We start from the raw sequence: 14,817 nt of genomic DNA, 5'->3' as shown, positions 1-14,817 counted from the left end.
TGTGATTGGGCTATAAACTAAACTAAGCCCAATAACAAAGTGAGATTATAGTAAGTTAAACGAAAGGGGGTGAAAAGGGTATTTCACATGACGTAGCAATTTCAGACCGAGTTTCACGGAAGTAAGTAAATGATAAAAAGACGAAAGTAGGCCTTAAGAAAAAGATTTTAGGGTTTTTGCCCTTTTTCTCATTATTCCCTCCAAACGTGTAAGAATAGCGCGCGGTTTCATACGCGTCTTTAAAGACTGACCTTACCTCCACCGTTCATTTCTCAACCCCAAGTCAAGTGTTCTTTCTCTCTTCCCTTTTCCAATATCAATCAATACGAATCTCGACTTTTTTAAGGTTTTCTTCGATTTCGCGCGGTACAATCAAACAATCTGAATCTTAGGTTCGATTAGTCCTGTCCGTGTCCGTATTTTTTACCGGTAAAAGCGTTTCGATCTGAGAAAGAGACAAATATAACGATGTCGCGATATATCACGCCTGTGTATGGGAGGAGGAACGGTCAGAACTTGGTCGAATCGACTAAGGTTCGTTGAGCTCTCAGTTCTTCTTGTGATTGATTCGTACGGTGTTCTGTATCCTTATTCATTTTATGATGATAAGTTTATGATTGAGTTAAATTGTAAATTAGGGTGAATCATTGTTTGATTTGTTAGATTATTTTGCCAATAGATCTGTGAAATTAATCGTTTAACATGTTCATTAATTTGCATTTCGTTTTGTTTACTACACATTCATGTATGCTGTTTTGGTTTTGTTCCCTCAGTCAATATTCAACCATAGAGACCTGTTGTAGATATATATGTTATGAACACTGTTTGAATGATTTAGACGCACGTATGTGTTCCGATAATTCAAACCCTATAGTACTAAAATCCTTTATTCTGATTGGATTATAAAAGATCGGAAGCCACCATATAGTCGCCTCTAAGAAGGTGCACAGGAAAGAGAAGGATAAAAAGAAGATAAAGAATGAGAAATCCATTAAACAGCTATATCTACCAACCAAGAAAGTGTCCGATGAAGGTGAACAGCTTGAGAAGAGTTGTTTGACTGAAGAACATCACAATGTTGGGTATTTGTCTGATGATGGTAGCCAGAATAGTAAGAAGAGAAGAAGGGAAGCTTCTCCTTCTGTTGAAAGTAATATCAAAGGTATCTGTTTTTCTTCTTCTTTGAAATAGATGATATCAGTCTGTTACTCGTTGTGTAATGTACTAATGCTCGGACGTTTAAATCATTTGCAGATACGCCTGTAGCTGGTAGGCCTTTACGAATACGTTTTGTCTTCAAGAAACCTAAGGAAGCTGAGGTGGTGGTTCTCCCTCCTCAAGTGCCTCTAGAGGATCTTGTTTGCTCCACCTCAGCGACTGATAGACCCATTGGACTATCAAGTTCTGTCTCAGGTTACGATGAGAATTTGCTCTCGACTTCTCCTGAGAGTGGCGAGACTGCAATTCTTTCTGAATCAAAGAAGAAAAACAAACACAGGACAAGCAAAGAATCCCGGTACAGTTCATTGTTTGATGAACCTGTTCTTCCTTCCATTTCTTCCATGGAGGTAGACGATGGCTGGCTTGTTGGGGCAAAGCGGCAAGAGGATGTTTCTACCAAGTCTTCTATGAATGAAGACGTGGTCATGAACATGCAGAAGTCGAGAGAGTCTTCTTGTTTTCCTAGATCTCAGTTTTTGTCTGAAGTGGGAGTTTTTTCATTGCCATACACAGTTCTGTTTTAGGTCCTCGCATGATTGTTTTGTTCTTTTTCAAAGCTTATCGTAGTCCTTAGCTTGTACAGTGCCCACTGGTTGTTGTAACTATCAAAAAGATCAATAATACTTGTACGATCTTCCTATTTCGACACTAATCTTATTATCTCATCTCGATTGTGCTGGAAGAGAAATCAATTGGTAGGAGTTTTGTGTTCCAAGAAATCAACTTAGAGTTCGAACAGGCAGCAGGAGAATGATCCAAGCTAGATTCGTACAATGATTCTCAATCAGATCACTTGAATATACACAATTGGTGGCAGAAGACAAAACAGCTTTAACAAAAGTTGCAATATTAATTAGATTCAGATGTCAATACATAATGATCCCCATCGAGAATGAAATAGAAGAGAGATTAGACTACATAGCAAAGAGTACAACACACTGTTAACTCAAACGAAAGAGCAAAAGACACAACAACAACAACACAGCTTGTTTTAAGCAAAACTATACAAAAAGCTACTCGAAATGTTCTCCCTTCTCATTGTCGGAATTGTCACTTAATAAAATGGGGACGAATCAAATAGTTGAAAATCATCATTCTTCTTCTTCTTTTAAGTTGGTTACCTAGTCTTTTAGAGATTTTTAAAAAAAAAAATCACAAGAAGGCGCAGCGGTTCTTGTTCTTTTTCTTCTTCCTCTGCTTTGGTGGCTGAAGCACCACTTTGATGGCTGCATCAAACACTGCCTTCACATTCTGCAGAATCCAACAAAACTTCAGTCTCAGAACAAGAAGCTATGCAAGTAAATAAGAACCAGGACAAGAGATTTTGTATGTGTTTACCTGCTGTGTCTTTGAACTACATTCAATGTAGACCGCAGACCCAATCAGTTTCTTCAGCTCCTCTCCCTGCAAATCATTACACACATATTTCATCAAGAACCAGTAATCAACCATGGCAAGACTAACCGAGTTAACAAGATTACAAGTACCTGGTTTGTAGTAATGGGTACTGCACCAGGATGATCAATGAAGAATTGCTTATCATCTCGAAGGTCTGCAAAACACCAACATGATCATACAAAACTATGTAAGAAAAGTTTTAAGGATAGAAGATGGGTCAGATCAGTAAGCAAAAGAGTTTTGGTTTACCAAGTTTTGTTCCAACGAGGATAATGGGAACACCAGGAGCATAATGCCTCAGCTCAGGAATCCACTGAGAGAGATGAGCACAATCAAATTAGACTTAATGTTTTTTTTTTCCACTCATCACAAGCTAAGTTTGGTTAAATAAGAAGAAAAAAAAAACCTTTTTGGCGATATTCTCATAGCTAGCTTTGCTGATGAGGGAAAAAGCAAGAATGAAAACATCAGCGCCACGGTAACTCAGAGGTCGTAACCTGTTGTAGTCTTCTTGACCTGTTTCAAAAACCACACAAACTTAAAGTCAAGAACCGAAACAAAAACAAAAGTGAAAGGTCCCAAACGGTTATGTAAACTTAAGACTCAATGTAAACTTAAGACTCAAAAAATCTCTCCCAGGCGCTCTTTACGAGGATTGCCTCTGACTTCTTGCTAGTGGGCTCCTCCCCTTTACACGCTGTGTAATTTCCTGTTCGAGAGCTACTTTTTCTGCTTTTCGACGCTTCTATTCGAATTGATTCTCCTTTTAGCTATTATCCCCTGGACAATACGTTTCACTGAGTCAAAGATTCCCGGGTTCATCCCCCGACTCGGGTCGGGAGGACCGAGTTCGCCGCCTCCACTCCGCCGGTACCGGAACTGAAGCTGTCTAGACAACCCGTCATGGTAGATAAGCAGGGGTCCAACTTTTGTTTGGATTGATTCCTCAAGCTTGAAGTTATATTTCTTTTATCCAGTGGTTACTGGAGCTTTTCTTCTTCTCCAAAACGATTCAACCAAGATTTTTCAAGCAATTGCGATGAGGTTTCATCAGAGCTTGTTTGACCTTTGATTCTCGGCGTATTTCACTAACGGAAGCATACCGTTCACCCTATCAACGAGAATCTGCAAACTTAAACTGCGCCGCATACTCCTCTGTTAGAAAGAACAGAACCTTCGATTATGCACCGACGATTATCTTCAGCGGATAAGGGTAAAGCAGTGGCCCTAGAACATCTCCCTGCTCCCCGCAAAGCGCGCGTCCGTGTATCTGAACCGGACCTATCCTCAGCTCAAGCGAAGCACTCTCTCACAATAATTGGAAGAGTCACAAACCCCTCAATGCAAAAAGTTTGGTCGCTCCTCCCATTCTTTACGGACCACTGGAAGTGCGATATCCCACCAGTGGGCTCCGACCTTGGCCTTGGTTTGTTTCAGTTCCAGTTCGAACGAGAAGCGGACCTCCTTACGGTGCTAGAGAAACAACCTTACCACTATGCTAGATGGATGATTATCCTCCAAAGATGGGAACCCACTGTCTCCCCCGATTTCCCATCTATGTTACCTTTTTGGATTAAAATCCAAGGCATTCCAATCCACCTCTGGAAGGAAGAAACCATCCAAACCATAGGGGAAGATCTTGGAACCTTTGAGACCTCTGAAATCACTGCGACCTCCATTAGAATGAGGGTTCATGTCAACGGCAGACTACCACTACTCAAACACTATGTGGTTGAATACCCGAATGGAGATGAGGTTTCAGCAACCTTGGTTTATGAACGCCTTGAAAGACATTGCTCACATTGCAATAGGCTAGACCACGAGATGAGAGACTGTCTGGAAGCCAAACATCAAAAGAAAGCTCTAATCGCTTCACAAGAACAACCTCCGGCGACTGGTGAAAAGCAAAACTCTGCTCCATCTAGGAACCAAACTGATCTCAGTTTGGAGGCCTCTCACAGGGATTTACCTATAAGAAGGCAAGATGATTATGCCAATCGCCAGCGTGGAAGGAGTCTGAGCCGGGGTTCCACTGATAAACAAAGCTATGGCCCTTCTAGACAACGCCTGAACAATAAGGAGGCCTATAGGGGAAGACACCCCTATCGCAGACAGGAATGGCAACCGCGAGTCTCCCAAGTTAGAGATTCGCAATATGAAGTGTCAAAATATCGGTCTGACCGTATGCGTGGGGACTCCCACTCAGCTCTATCACCTAGAGATATGTATGATCGACGCGACCCGGGAAGAGACGAAGAGTTACGTTCTCCAAGCCAAAACAAATCTCCCCCTCAAGAGGTCTCGTCATCATCAAGATACAGACATCAACCATCTGTAAGGGGGGATCCCCTTCGGATGTGTAACCCTCCACGCCAAGAAACGGTCGACTCTGCTCTGGACAAGATCAAAGACACAATGCATACCTATACTATGAGCGCAGACCCGTCGGAAAGTGCGGCTCGAAAGGAAAGACTCAGACAAGCAGAGCTGCAGGGTATCCTGGAAAACAACGCACAAAGAATGGCTCGTATTGCTAACTCCCGTGAGACAAACGAGATCAGATCAGTGGAGCTGCTCGAAGTTGAACCTAAAGAACGCACTCCTATTGCTGACAGATTGGGCCCCAACCCTTCATCTCCTCGTACCTCGGGACGACTCTCCCTCTCCGGTAGATTAGGCCCTCTAAATGAAGTGCTTCCCGAAAGGGAGATGCTACCCCCTACTGGTGAGGCTGCAGTACAAAACAGAGTCCCGATAGCTGATAGATTGGGCCCTATTGAACTAGATGCCGAGGAGGATAATCCTATAATGGGGGAAATTCCCACTGATATCAAGAAAAAAAGAGGAAGACCCCCAGGGTCACGCACTGGTACTTCACGTGCGGGCCAAGTAACTGAGGAAAGCTCTAGGAAGAAGAAGAACCTATTAGGGAAACCACCGTCGGGGAGGACAAAAACTACAACAGAGATAGTTCGACCAAGGAGAGTGACTAAGGCTGCGAAGAACAAGAGGGCTACACCGAGAGCTTCGCGCACTTCTCGCTCTTCGGGTACTCCCACATCGTCGGAGAACCTCCCAATCGCGAACATGATACCACCGGCTGCTAGAAGAAGGATGGATTTTCGGGGTCCATCCAACCCCGCTCCTTAGCGTTTTTGAGCTGGAACTGTCAGGGTTTGGGGAATCCCCGGACAGTTCGCAGACTGAAGGAGATGGCGCGAAAATTCAACCCGGACGTCATTTTCCTTATGGAAACAAAAAACCCCGATGCGGTTGTTCTCAAGAAGATGGAGCAACTGAGATATGATTTTCATCATTTGGTCAGTCCTACAGGCCATGGGGCTGGGGGACTTGGTTTATTTTGGAAACAAGGCCTTAACCTTCAAATTATCGAAGCAAACGCCCATGTAATCGATACGAGGATTGAATTTGAAGGAAAATTATTTTACGCTTCTTTTATTCACGGCAGTACTGATCGCCACCAAAGGAACATGCTATGGAATCAACTTGTATCCAACGCCAATATCCGTGAATCAGCTTGGTTCGTAGTTGGAGATTTCAACGACTTGCTGTCCAATGTGGAGAAGGAAGGTGGACCAGAGCGCCCCGAGGGCTCTTTCTCTGACCTCCGTACCTTCTTCTCGGAAGGGGACTTATTTGATCTCCAGCATTCAGGAGATCCGCTTTCATGGAGGGGAAAAAGATGGGATCATCTAGTTCGGTGCCGCCTCGATAGAGCTGTCTCCAACACCATGTGGGCCGAGGCGTTCCCTACTGCCCGTTGCCAGTATTTAGAAGCAGACTTAACCTCTGATCATAAGCCAGTAATGGCTTTTTTTGATAACGGGGTACGCAGACGGCGAGGACTTTTTAGATATGACCGACGCCTCTGTAAAAATGAGGAGGCAAAGCGAATGATCTCGACTTCTTGGCAGGATTCACCAGACGCCTCAGTCAGTGAGAAATTAGCCTCCACTCGGAGTGCTATATCAGCTTGGAACAAGACTCAGCAGAGAAATAGCCAAAAGATCATTGCGCAGAAGCAGAAGGAACTCGATGCGGCCCTTGCTAGCACGAACAATGATACTGCGTTGATACAGGAAATTGGGGAAAAGCTTAACGCAGCCTACCTGGCTGAGGAAGAGTATTGGAAGCAGCGGAGTCGCTTGCTTTGGCTAAAGCTTGGAGATCGTAACACGGGATACTTTCACGCCATCACAAAATCTAGGAAACGAGCTAACGCCTTCTCAGTGATAGAAGGAGAGGATGGACAGATGGTTCATAAAGAAGAGGAAATAGTGAGAGTAATTGATAACTATTTCCAGAGCCTCTTCACCACCAGCCCAGGCGAGAGATCAGAGACAGTTCAACAGGCGCTACACCCTATTGTCTCAGACGCAGAGAATGTTATACTCACGGCCATACCAGAGGCGGAGGAAATTAGAGCAGCAGTTTTCTCGATCAATGCGGAAAAAGCACCAGGCCCGGATGGATTTTCTGCTGGGTTTTTCCATACTCATTGGCAGGATATAGGCCCAGACATCGTAAAAGAGGTACAGGGATTTTTTCTTGGCCAAGACCTACCGGACAGCATCAACGATACACATATACGCCTGATCCCGAAAATCTCCAATCCGCAAAAAGTATCGGATTATCGCCCTATCGCCTTGTGCAATGTATATTACAAGATTTACTCCAAGCTCATTACTAAGAGGATCCAACCCCTGCTGGAGAAGCTTATTTCTGAGAACCAATCGGCGTTTGTACCCGGAAGGGCGATAGGAGATAATGTACTTATTACTCATGAGGTCCTCCACTACCTCAAAACGTCAAAAGCAGAACAGCGTTGTGCGATGGCTGTTAAGACGGACATGAGTAAGGCGTACGACCGTTTAGAGTGGGATTTTATCGCGCTCGTTCTTCTTCGGTTGGGTTTCCACCAAGGCTTCGTAGACTGCATAATGCAGTGTATCTCATCAGTTACATACTCCTTCCTCATTAACGGCTTGCCTAGAGGGAAGGTAGTACCGAGTAGAGGAATCCGTCAAGGAGACCCTCTATCTCCCTACATATTTATTATGTGTAGCGAGGTACTCTCGGGACTATGTAACAGGGCGCAACAGTCCGGCTCCCTCCAGGGACTGAGGGTGGCAACTACGAGTCCTCGTATAAACCACCTACTCTTTGCGGATGATACCATGTTCTTCCTTGCAGCCAACAAAGGAAATTGTGCAGCTCTACGGGATATTCTCAACAAATATGAGGCAGCGTCCGGACAGTCTATAAACAAGGAAAAATCTGCCATCACCTTCTCGAGAAAAACCCCTTCGTCTTTAAAAGAAATGGTGAAAAACGATCTGCAAATCCAAAAAGAGGGAGGTGTTGGGAAATATCTTGGGCTCCCCGAGCAATTGGGACGTCGAAAACGGGATGTGTTCGCCTCTATTATCGACAGGATCAAGCAAAAAGCGAGAGGATGGTCTACAAAATTTCTCTCCTCTGCGGGCAAACTGATTATGATCCAGAGTGTGCTGTCAGCTGTTCCTTCCTACTCCATGTCTTATTTTGCTCTGCCTGTGTCTTTGTGTAAAGGTATCCAGTCCGCAGTTACACGATTCTGGTGGGATAAGGATGAGGAGACTAAGAAGATGGCATGGGTGTCCTGGTCTTCAATGGCTAAACCAAAAGCCTTGGGTGGACTGGGAGTACGCGACTTCCAAACGTTCAATACCGCCTTGCTGGCCAAAACGAGCTGGCGGTTACTACAGCACCCCGATAGCCTTCTCAGTAAGGTTCTCATGGGGAAATACAGCCCAGAAACTAACATTTTTCAAGCCTCGGGACCTTCCAACATGTCCCATGGATGGAGAAGCATTCTGCTGGGAAGGGATCTTCTCATCAAGAACCTTGGCTGGCTGGTGGGAAATGGGCAGTCAATCCGTTTATGGCAAGACCCATGGATGAGCTTCACCTCTCAAGAAAGACCTATGGGACCACCACTTGAGGCGTCTCAGAATTTATTGGTGGCTGACCTGATGCTCCCCGAAACCTGTGAATGGGATGACAGTAAACTGCAACTCCTAGTTCCAGACTTTGCAGGAAAAATCTCGCTCATTAAACCAAGCCAAACCGGAGCTCCGGATAAACTCATTTGGCTAGGCACCAAGAATGGTGAGTATACTACTAAGTCAGGTTATTATGCTGCAGTGTCTCTTGAGCTCAATGGAGATAATGGGATTAACGGAGTACCTTTCAATTGGAAGAAAAACGTTTGGGAGCTGAATTGCGCGCCAAAACTCAAAACGTTTGTGTGGAAACTCTTGAAAGGTGCACTCCCAGTCGGCGAGCGCCTCACTGATAGACATATACCGGTGGATGCACGTTGCAAGAGATGTGGAGAGTCTGAATCTATCATTCATCTTTTTGCCCAATGCCCATTTTCTACAAAGATTTGGAGCCTCACTCCTGTCGACAGGGACCTGGATTTTAGCGGAATGATAGATTTAGTTGAGATATGGAACTCGATTTCTTCTGTTCAGTGCCTTCCCCCCTCTGGGATTACGTCAAAAAGCCTAGCTCCCTGGATCCTCTGGAGCATCTGGAAGGCACGTAACAAACTGGTTTTTGAAAACTTCTCGGGTTCATCTGAGGATATTCTCTCCTCAGCTTTGTCTATGGCCAGAGAATGGGAGATTAGCCAGGGGAAGGAACCCCAGTTGCGAGATTCTCGACAACCATCACTGCGACAAGTATCACCGGGAACTACTGTTATCAGAACGGATGCGGCGTGGTCACCTACAAGAACGGCGACGGGTTTGGGATGGGTAATAATCTCTGCCTCTGGACATCGTGAGTTTCATAAACAGGTTGCCTGCGCTGCTTCACCGCTGCTGGCGGAAGGACTGGCAATGCTGGAAGCGATTCAGACAGGAGCTAGAGAGGGGTTAACGTCTGTGGTCTTTGAATCCGATTCAACCCAACTCGTAAAGGCGGTGAATGCAAAAGCGTGTAACCCGGAGCTCTATGGAGTGGTCTCCGATATCTTATCTTTTTCTGCTATCTTTGTTTCTTTTGGTTGTGTCTGGATTCCTCGTGAGAGAAATGTTCAGGCTGATAGTCTAGCCAAGTTTGCTTTGAATGTTGTTGAAAACTCGGTTGGTGATGGAGCCTTTATGTCTCCCAACTAAACCCTTTAGCTTTTAATTTAATCTGAGTTTCAAAAAAAAAAAAAAAAAAAGGTCCCAAACGGTTAAGAGAAGAAAAAATTATTTTTACCGGCTGTGTCCCACAAGCCAAGATTGACGGTGTTCCCATCAACAACCACATTAGCACTAAAGTTGTCAAAAACTGTTGGCACATAGTCCTGCAAAATAAAATAAAAATCCAACACAATTTCACAGATCTTATGTTAAAATTTATCTTGTACAAACCAAACTAAATCGAATATAATATCATTAATCGAAAAAATAAAAGAAATTAAAATTTATTAAAAAAATAGAAACAACAAAAATTGGAGATGTAATTACAGTGGGGAAAGTGTTGCTAGTGTAAGAGATCAGCATGCAGGTTTTTCCGACAGCACCATCACCGACGGTAACACACTTTATGAACCTTGACGCGCTCATCTTTTCTGCTAGATCGAAAAAAAGCCCCCTTCCTTACTTGTGTGTTTTGTGCTTTTCTTCCTCAGATCTTCGACATTCTGCTAATAACCAAAGCCTAGTTCTCTGCCCTAAAATCGAACTCCCAAGCTTTGTGAATCTCAGAAGCACCACAAAAAGTTGCAGAAGACGGGACAAAATTTAAAAAAATGGATGAGAGAGAAAGAAAGATTGGTGATGACTTTGATGAAGACTCAAGACAGAGTCGTTATATTACAACTATGTGCCAGCTAAGATGCTTATATATACTACCCCCAACCTCTTACTTTATTAATTTTTAAAAATATTATTACTTTATTTATTCACCACTTATTTGTGTGTTTTATTTTCATTTTCAAATTTTGAATTTATCTCTTTTTCTTCTTTTTATGTCACGGGTTTTGAATTTTTGAATAATACAAATGTCATGAATGTTCTGTATTGCTATCTCTTCGAGAGAGTACAAAAATTAAACCAAAAAAGACATACGGGATACGACTTTTGTAGTATAGCTAAATATGGATAGGCTGATTATGAAATCTATAATCATTGGATTTGGGCAACTCTTTACTTAGAACGTGCCACTTAGTGTTACAGCACGATTCATCACAGATACTATCAAACGACTCTTTTATTTCTTCTCTCGATTCCTTTCGGATTACGAAACATAGGTGACAGAGACCAAACTCCAAAGGGACGTGCCTAACTCTAACTAACCCAGACGAATAATGATCCCCCATGTCACTGAACGTCCCCATCTTCAAATCATTATCACAAGTCCCATTATTCAGTAGCTTCGTTGTTACATTTGATGAAATCATATATAGCTGGTATCTAATTCGCATCATGCGTTATTATTAGCTTTATTTCTATTTATATAATCTTTTTTAAACAATACTTGCACAGCGTTGAGCTGTTGAACAAAATCATTGAATCGAAGAAGTTTTTAAGCTTAATACATCTACCTGCACTTCCTACCAGCTTTTCATCAAACCATTAACCATTCCACTTTTATTTACTAACTAACTCCAACTAAATTTTATTCAATTTATATATTTATATATATAATAACCATTATTTTAAATAATCAGATTTATGTAAATCATCAATGGAAACAATGGATTTGCAAAACTTAAACATTGGATCGCTTGTGCCAAAAAAAAAAAAAACTTTGGATCGCTATTATCTGATAAGCTGCAAGATAAAATCATAACATTTATTTATGCATTTGTTGGCCCGGTAATTTCCATGAAACCCCATTTGAATCAAGGTTGAAATAAGGCACATTCTGTTTGTATAAGGTCCATTATGCTTAAAATCAAGTCATAGTAGTAGCCATTAGCAACTCAACATTGTTAATCTAGAGACTTTACGTACAGTGCAAGATAATCGAGACAAAAAGTGTTCTTTGGTGAACCCTAGGAGAAGAAACACACAAACCTCTGGTTCTCAAGAAGAAGTTCTCCACTGAAGCTCAATCTGAACCCGACCATTCTTGGAATCAATCAGATGATACTTATCATTGATTCTCCGGTTACTCACCACATCAGCAAGATTTATCACTACGTAACCAAGAGCTTCCTATAATCAAAGAAAACCACTCATTCAAAATCTTCTTCTCGCTAAAAAAAATAAAATAATACAAAGGGATTCAAAAACATCAGGTCTTGTGTTTGTTTATACCTTAGATTGAATCAAACCCATTCGTGAAGAAGTACTTATGACTTCAACGTGAAGCTTGTCGTTTACAGGAGGGTCATCTAATGGAAACTGAAAATCTTCATCCCATCTTGGCTCTCTGTTCTTCTTCACACGCTGCAAATCAAAACCAAACATGTAATTTCAAGAACGCAAGTGTCGATGTCTTGTTCACATGTAAATGATGCGGTTTGTTTTTTTTTTCTTACCTTTGTCTTGCGTTCTTCTCCTCTAAACAGCAAACGAACGTAAGGATTCGTGTGATATTTGCCTTCTAAATCTTCAGCTTCGTGAACAATAACCACAAGCAATCCACCACCAGAAGGTGTGCCTTCTGGTGCTTTCTCTACTGCATTTGGATCATCTAAGTAGTCTGGAATGTTATCTTCTTTAAAGGGTTTGTACTCCACTTCCACTACGAGCTGTCCACGCGATTTCTCGCTAACTGGCTCGTTTGGTTCCATGGATTTCAACAGCTCAAGTGTCATGAGTTTTGGCTCCTCTGGGGTAAGGTCTTTAAGTTGAATCACATTCATTCCTATCTTATCATGTTTACCAACCTGAGACATTCAAAATGAGTGGTTATTACCTAAAATGTGAATCTTGGGACACAAGCCAGCTCAGAAAAAAAAAGAGTTGTTGTTAATTACCTGTTCCCAGTCATAAACAATGAGGAGCAGTTCTTGGCTCTCTGGTTCTTTGACAACTAAATCGAACTCTTCGTTCCACTCAGGGTTTAGATTGCTGTGTTTAACAACTGTCTTCTTACCAGGAACTCTGTCTCCAGAGAGTGTTAACTTCACATAAGGGTCTGATCCACCGAGAAAGTCTTTCTTCTTAAGCTTTATTGCTTTTATGACCTTCACATTAAGCAATCCAACAGGCTTCTTCATTGCACTACAGGTCATCATGGCATTCTATATTTAGCAGTTACTTAAACATTAGTAGAAGTGAATTAGAGTAGAGAAACAAAACTTACGTAGAAGGATCCATTATCTGTACACACAGAGTCTTTGGCCATAGGTACATGTTTGCAACCTGATCTTTAATGATTTCCTACAGTTTTTTTTACAGAGTTTTAGTATAGACAGATAATATTGGAGCCGGTGGGAAAGGAGATGATACAGCTTCTGAAGCGTTATACCTGGACAAACCCGTACAAGCCAGGAATTGCCATTACATCTACACCTAGTAACTTCAGTCCAAAATCTACTTGTGGCTGCACAATAAATCACATTTTAGACTATCTCTGTGTTTTAAGGTGTTATACACCAAAGACGTTGATCATTTTTGGATGTATACCTTATCCATAAGGGAGACAAATATGTTGGCAAAACAGGGGAAGGATGGAACCAATGGCTTCAGAGTGATTCTTGGGGTAGCATAGACTTGCAAATCAACCACCTGATGATATAATCTTGCTAGTAATCAAAAAAAAAATATATGTAGTTTTTTTCTTAGCGATGTAGAGATCAAAAACATACCTGGACTGTGGCTTTTAACCCAAATGCTTTAGCTGCAACAAGGATATTAGGGTTCCCAGCCCACTTTACTGACAACTCCATGATCAGTTCTTTGTCATCAGTTGCATAAACTTTCATTCCTGCAATGAGAGTGAAATTCAAAACAAAAAAAAAGGAAGAAGAAACTGAAAAATGTGTATTTATGAGTGTGTTAATAAGAGGAGAGACCTTGGAAAGTTGGTGGCAATGAACCCAAAGTGAGCATTTCAAATTCAACTGAATCTATTTTGTAGTTTGGAATTTGTTCAGCAATAATTGGTTTTGCAATAGACTTGGCCATATTACAAATAGCCTGAAAACGTTATAAGTGACATTGTTTATAGTATAATAACGACTCATGAATGAAAAAAACATGAAAGCTAAGGAGAAGAAGACTTTACCTTGTCAAGATATGGCCACATATGGCCAATGAGCTTGTTGAGCCAGTCAATCTTCAAAGAGAACAACAGAGAGACTTTGTTACATATTATTAGACCATATATGTACTATCATATTTAACTAAGAGGAAGTAGAGAAACATACACGATCAAAATCTGGATTTTTCACCCACAAAGGTATTTCAGGAAACATTTTTGCTATAGCTTCTGAGTCTAACTCCACCAATGGCTTTATCTCAGGATCCTGATCAGAGATTGAACAAATTATATAAAATAATTAACCAATAAGAACGTTTTTAATGATTCAATAAGAACATCATATGCATGCATGCATGCAAAAAATTATCAGTAGATGTATTAAACAAACAAACAAACAAAAGAGTGATTAAATCAAAGTGTTGAGAAGAGGATTAGAAGATGCCTGAACATCGGTAGATTGGTCATAGATGAACAGGTAGTAACCGATCAAGATTCCGATCGTCGTTCCGAATCCGAAACCAAACGTACCCAATATTGTGCTGATTATTCCCATATCTCATTCAAAATCCAAATCTCCTGGAGAGGAAAAAGAAGAAGAGACTCTTTACTTAAAACTACAACAAAACTAAATCGAAAAAGAGGAGATCACGTTGATGGGGGATATTAAATATGAATTAATAATATTGATTTGGCCGTGAATTTTACGTTATAAAATGAAATACCAAAAAAAAAAACATAGTCACATTACTATTTTTCTTCACTTGAGAGAAATTAATTAGAGAAGAAACATTCAAGAGCGTTATGTACGGATTCTCTCTATAACGTCCATTTGTTTGGCTGGACCTTACAGTTTCTACGGTATTGATCGACAAATAAGGATTTTTGTTCCATTTTATCATACATTTGCTTCAACTCCTCGTTTCCCAATTTTCTTGCTTAATCATCTATTTTTATGTGTAATATTTCCTCTTCTTCTGGACT

The 14,817-nt window shown here is 41.5% G+C and overlaps 3 protein-coding genes across 4 annotated transcripts; 1 reads left to right on the top strand and 2 right to left on the bottom strand.

Annotated features, from left to right (window-relative positions):
• The first annotated feature begins 214 nt into the window (after positions 1-214).
• LOC108822212 (uncharacterized) lies at positions 215-1,861 on the top strand. Its single transcript, XM_018595243.2, has 3 exons — positions 215-534; positions 910-1,162; positions 1,255-1,861. Exons 1-3 carry the CDS (start codon positions 469-471, stop codon positions 1,743-1,745), a joined length of 810 nt encoding a protein of 269 aa, XP_018450745.1. The 5' UTR covers positions 215-468; the 3' UTR covers positions 1,746-1,861.
• Positions 1,862-2,051: 190 nt separating this feature from the next.
• On the bottom strand, positions 2,052-10,492 carry LOC108822213 (rac-like GTP-binding protein ARAC4). 2 transcript variants are annotated; one of them, XM_018595244.2, is made up of 7 exons: positions 10,146-10,492; positions 9,895-9,982; positions 3,026-3,135; positions 2,869-2,932; positions 2,709-2,773; positions 2,560-2,625; positions 2,052-2,472 (listed from the first exon to the last, which is right to left on the bottom strand). In XM_018595244.2, the coding sequence occupies exons 1-7, from the start codon at positions 10,242-10,244 to the stop codon at positions 2,374-2,376; spliced, it is 591 nt and encodes a 196-aa protein (XP_018450746.1). In that variant the 5' UTR covers positions 10,245-10,492; the 3' UTR covers positions 2,052-2,373. The 2 variants fall into 2 exon arrangements, with proteins under 2 accessions (XP_018450746.1, XP_018450747.1); XM_018595245.2 differs by lacking the exons at positions 9,895-9,982; positions 10,146-10,492 and adding an exon at positions 8,869-9,866.
• Positions 10,493-10,642: 150 nt separating this feature from the next.
• On the bottom strand, positions 10,643-14,470 carry LOC108821047 (synaptotagmin-2). Its single transcript, XM_018594091.2, has 12 exons — positions 14,279-14,470; positions 14,003-14,101; positions 13,861-13,911; positions 13,649-13,772; positions 13,442-13,560; positions 13,260-13,361; positions 13,102-13,176; positions 12,937-13,013; positions 12,608-12,854; positions 12,167-12,517; positions 11,943-12,074; positions 10,643-11,840 (listed from the first exon to the last, which is right to left on the bottom strand). The coding sequence occupies exons 1-12, from the start codon at positions 14,387-14,389 to the stop codon at positions 11,709-11,711; spliced, it is 1,620 nt and encodes a 539-aa protein (XP_018449593.1). The 5' UTR covers positions 14,390-14,470; the 3' UTR covers positions 10,643-11,708.
• Between the last annotated feature and the right edge of the window lie 347 nt (positions 14,471-14,817).

Source organism: Raphanus sativus, chromosome 8 (assembly GCF_000801105.2).
Source record: "Raphanus sativus cultivar WK10039 chromosome 8, ASM80110v3, whole genome shotgun sequence".
In the NCBI taxonomy this organism is placed as follows: Eukaryota; Viridiplantae; Streptophyta; class Magnoliopsida; order Brassicales; family Brassicaceae; genus Raphanus; species Raphanus sativus.
Note: the sequence above shows the minus strand (reverse complement) of the source record. Positions and strands in the feature narration are given on the sequence as shown.

Excerpts from the sequence above, each read along its gene's own strand:
- LOC108822212 (XM_018595243.2), top strand. The coding sequence starts at position 469 with ATGTCGCGATATATCACGCCTGTGTATGGGAGGAGGAACGGTCAGAAC. Across the intron at positions 535-909 it reads ACTTGGTCGAATCGACTAAG|ATCGGAAGCCACCATATAGT; the intron begins GTTCGTTGAGCT and ends GGATTATAAAAG. Across the intron at positions 1,163-1,254 it reads TGTTGAAAGTAATATCAAAG|ATACGCCTGTAGCTGGTAGG; the intron begins GTATCTGTTTTT and ends AATCATTTGCAG.
- LOC108822213 (XM_018595244.2), bottom strand. The coding sequence starts at position 10,244 with ATGAGCGCGTCAAGGTTCATAAAGTGTGTTACCGTCGGTGATGGTGCT. Across the intron at positions 2,933-3,025 it reads ATGAGAATATCGCCAAAAAG|TGGATTCCTGAGCTGAGGCA; the intron begins GTTTTTTTTTTC and ends CATCTCTCTCAG. Across the intron at positions 2,473-2,559 it reads GTAGTTCAAAGACACAGCAG|AATGTGAAGGCAGTGTTTGA; the intron begins GTAAACACATAC and ends TGGATTCTGCAG.
- LOC108821047 (XM_018594091.2), bottom strand. The coding sequence starts at position 14,389 with ATGGGAATAATCAGCACAATATTGGGTACGTTTGGTTTCGGATTCGGA. Across the intron at positions 14,102-14,278 it reads ACCAATCTACCGATGTTCAG|GATCCTGAGATAAAGCCATT; the intron begins GCATCTTCTAAT and ends ATCTCTGATCAG. Across the intron at positions 13,561-13,648 it reads ATTGCCACCAACTTTCCAAG|GAATGAAAGTTTATGCAACT; the intron begins GTCTCTCCTCTT and ends CTCTCATTGCAG.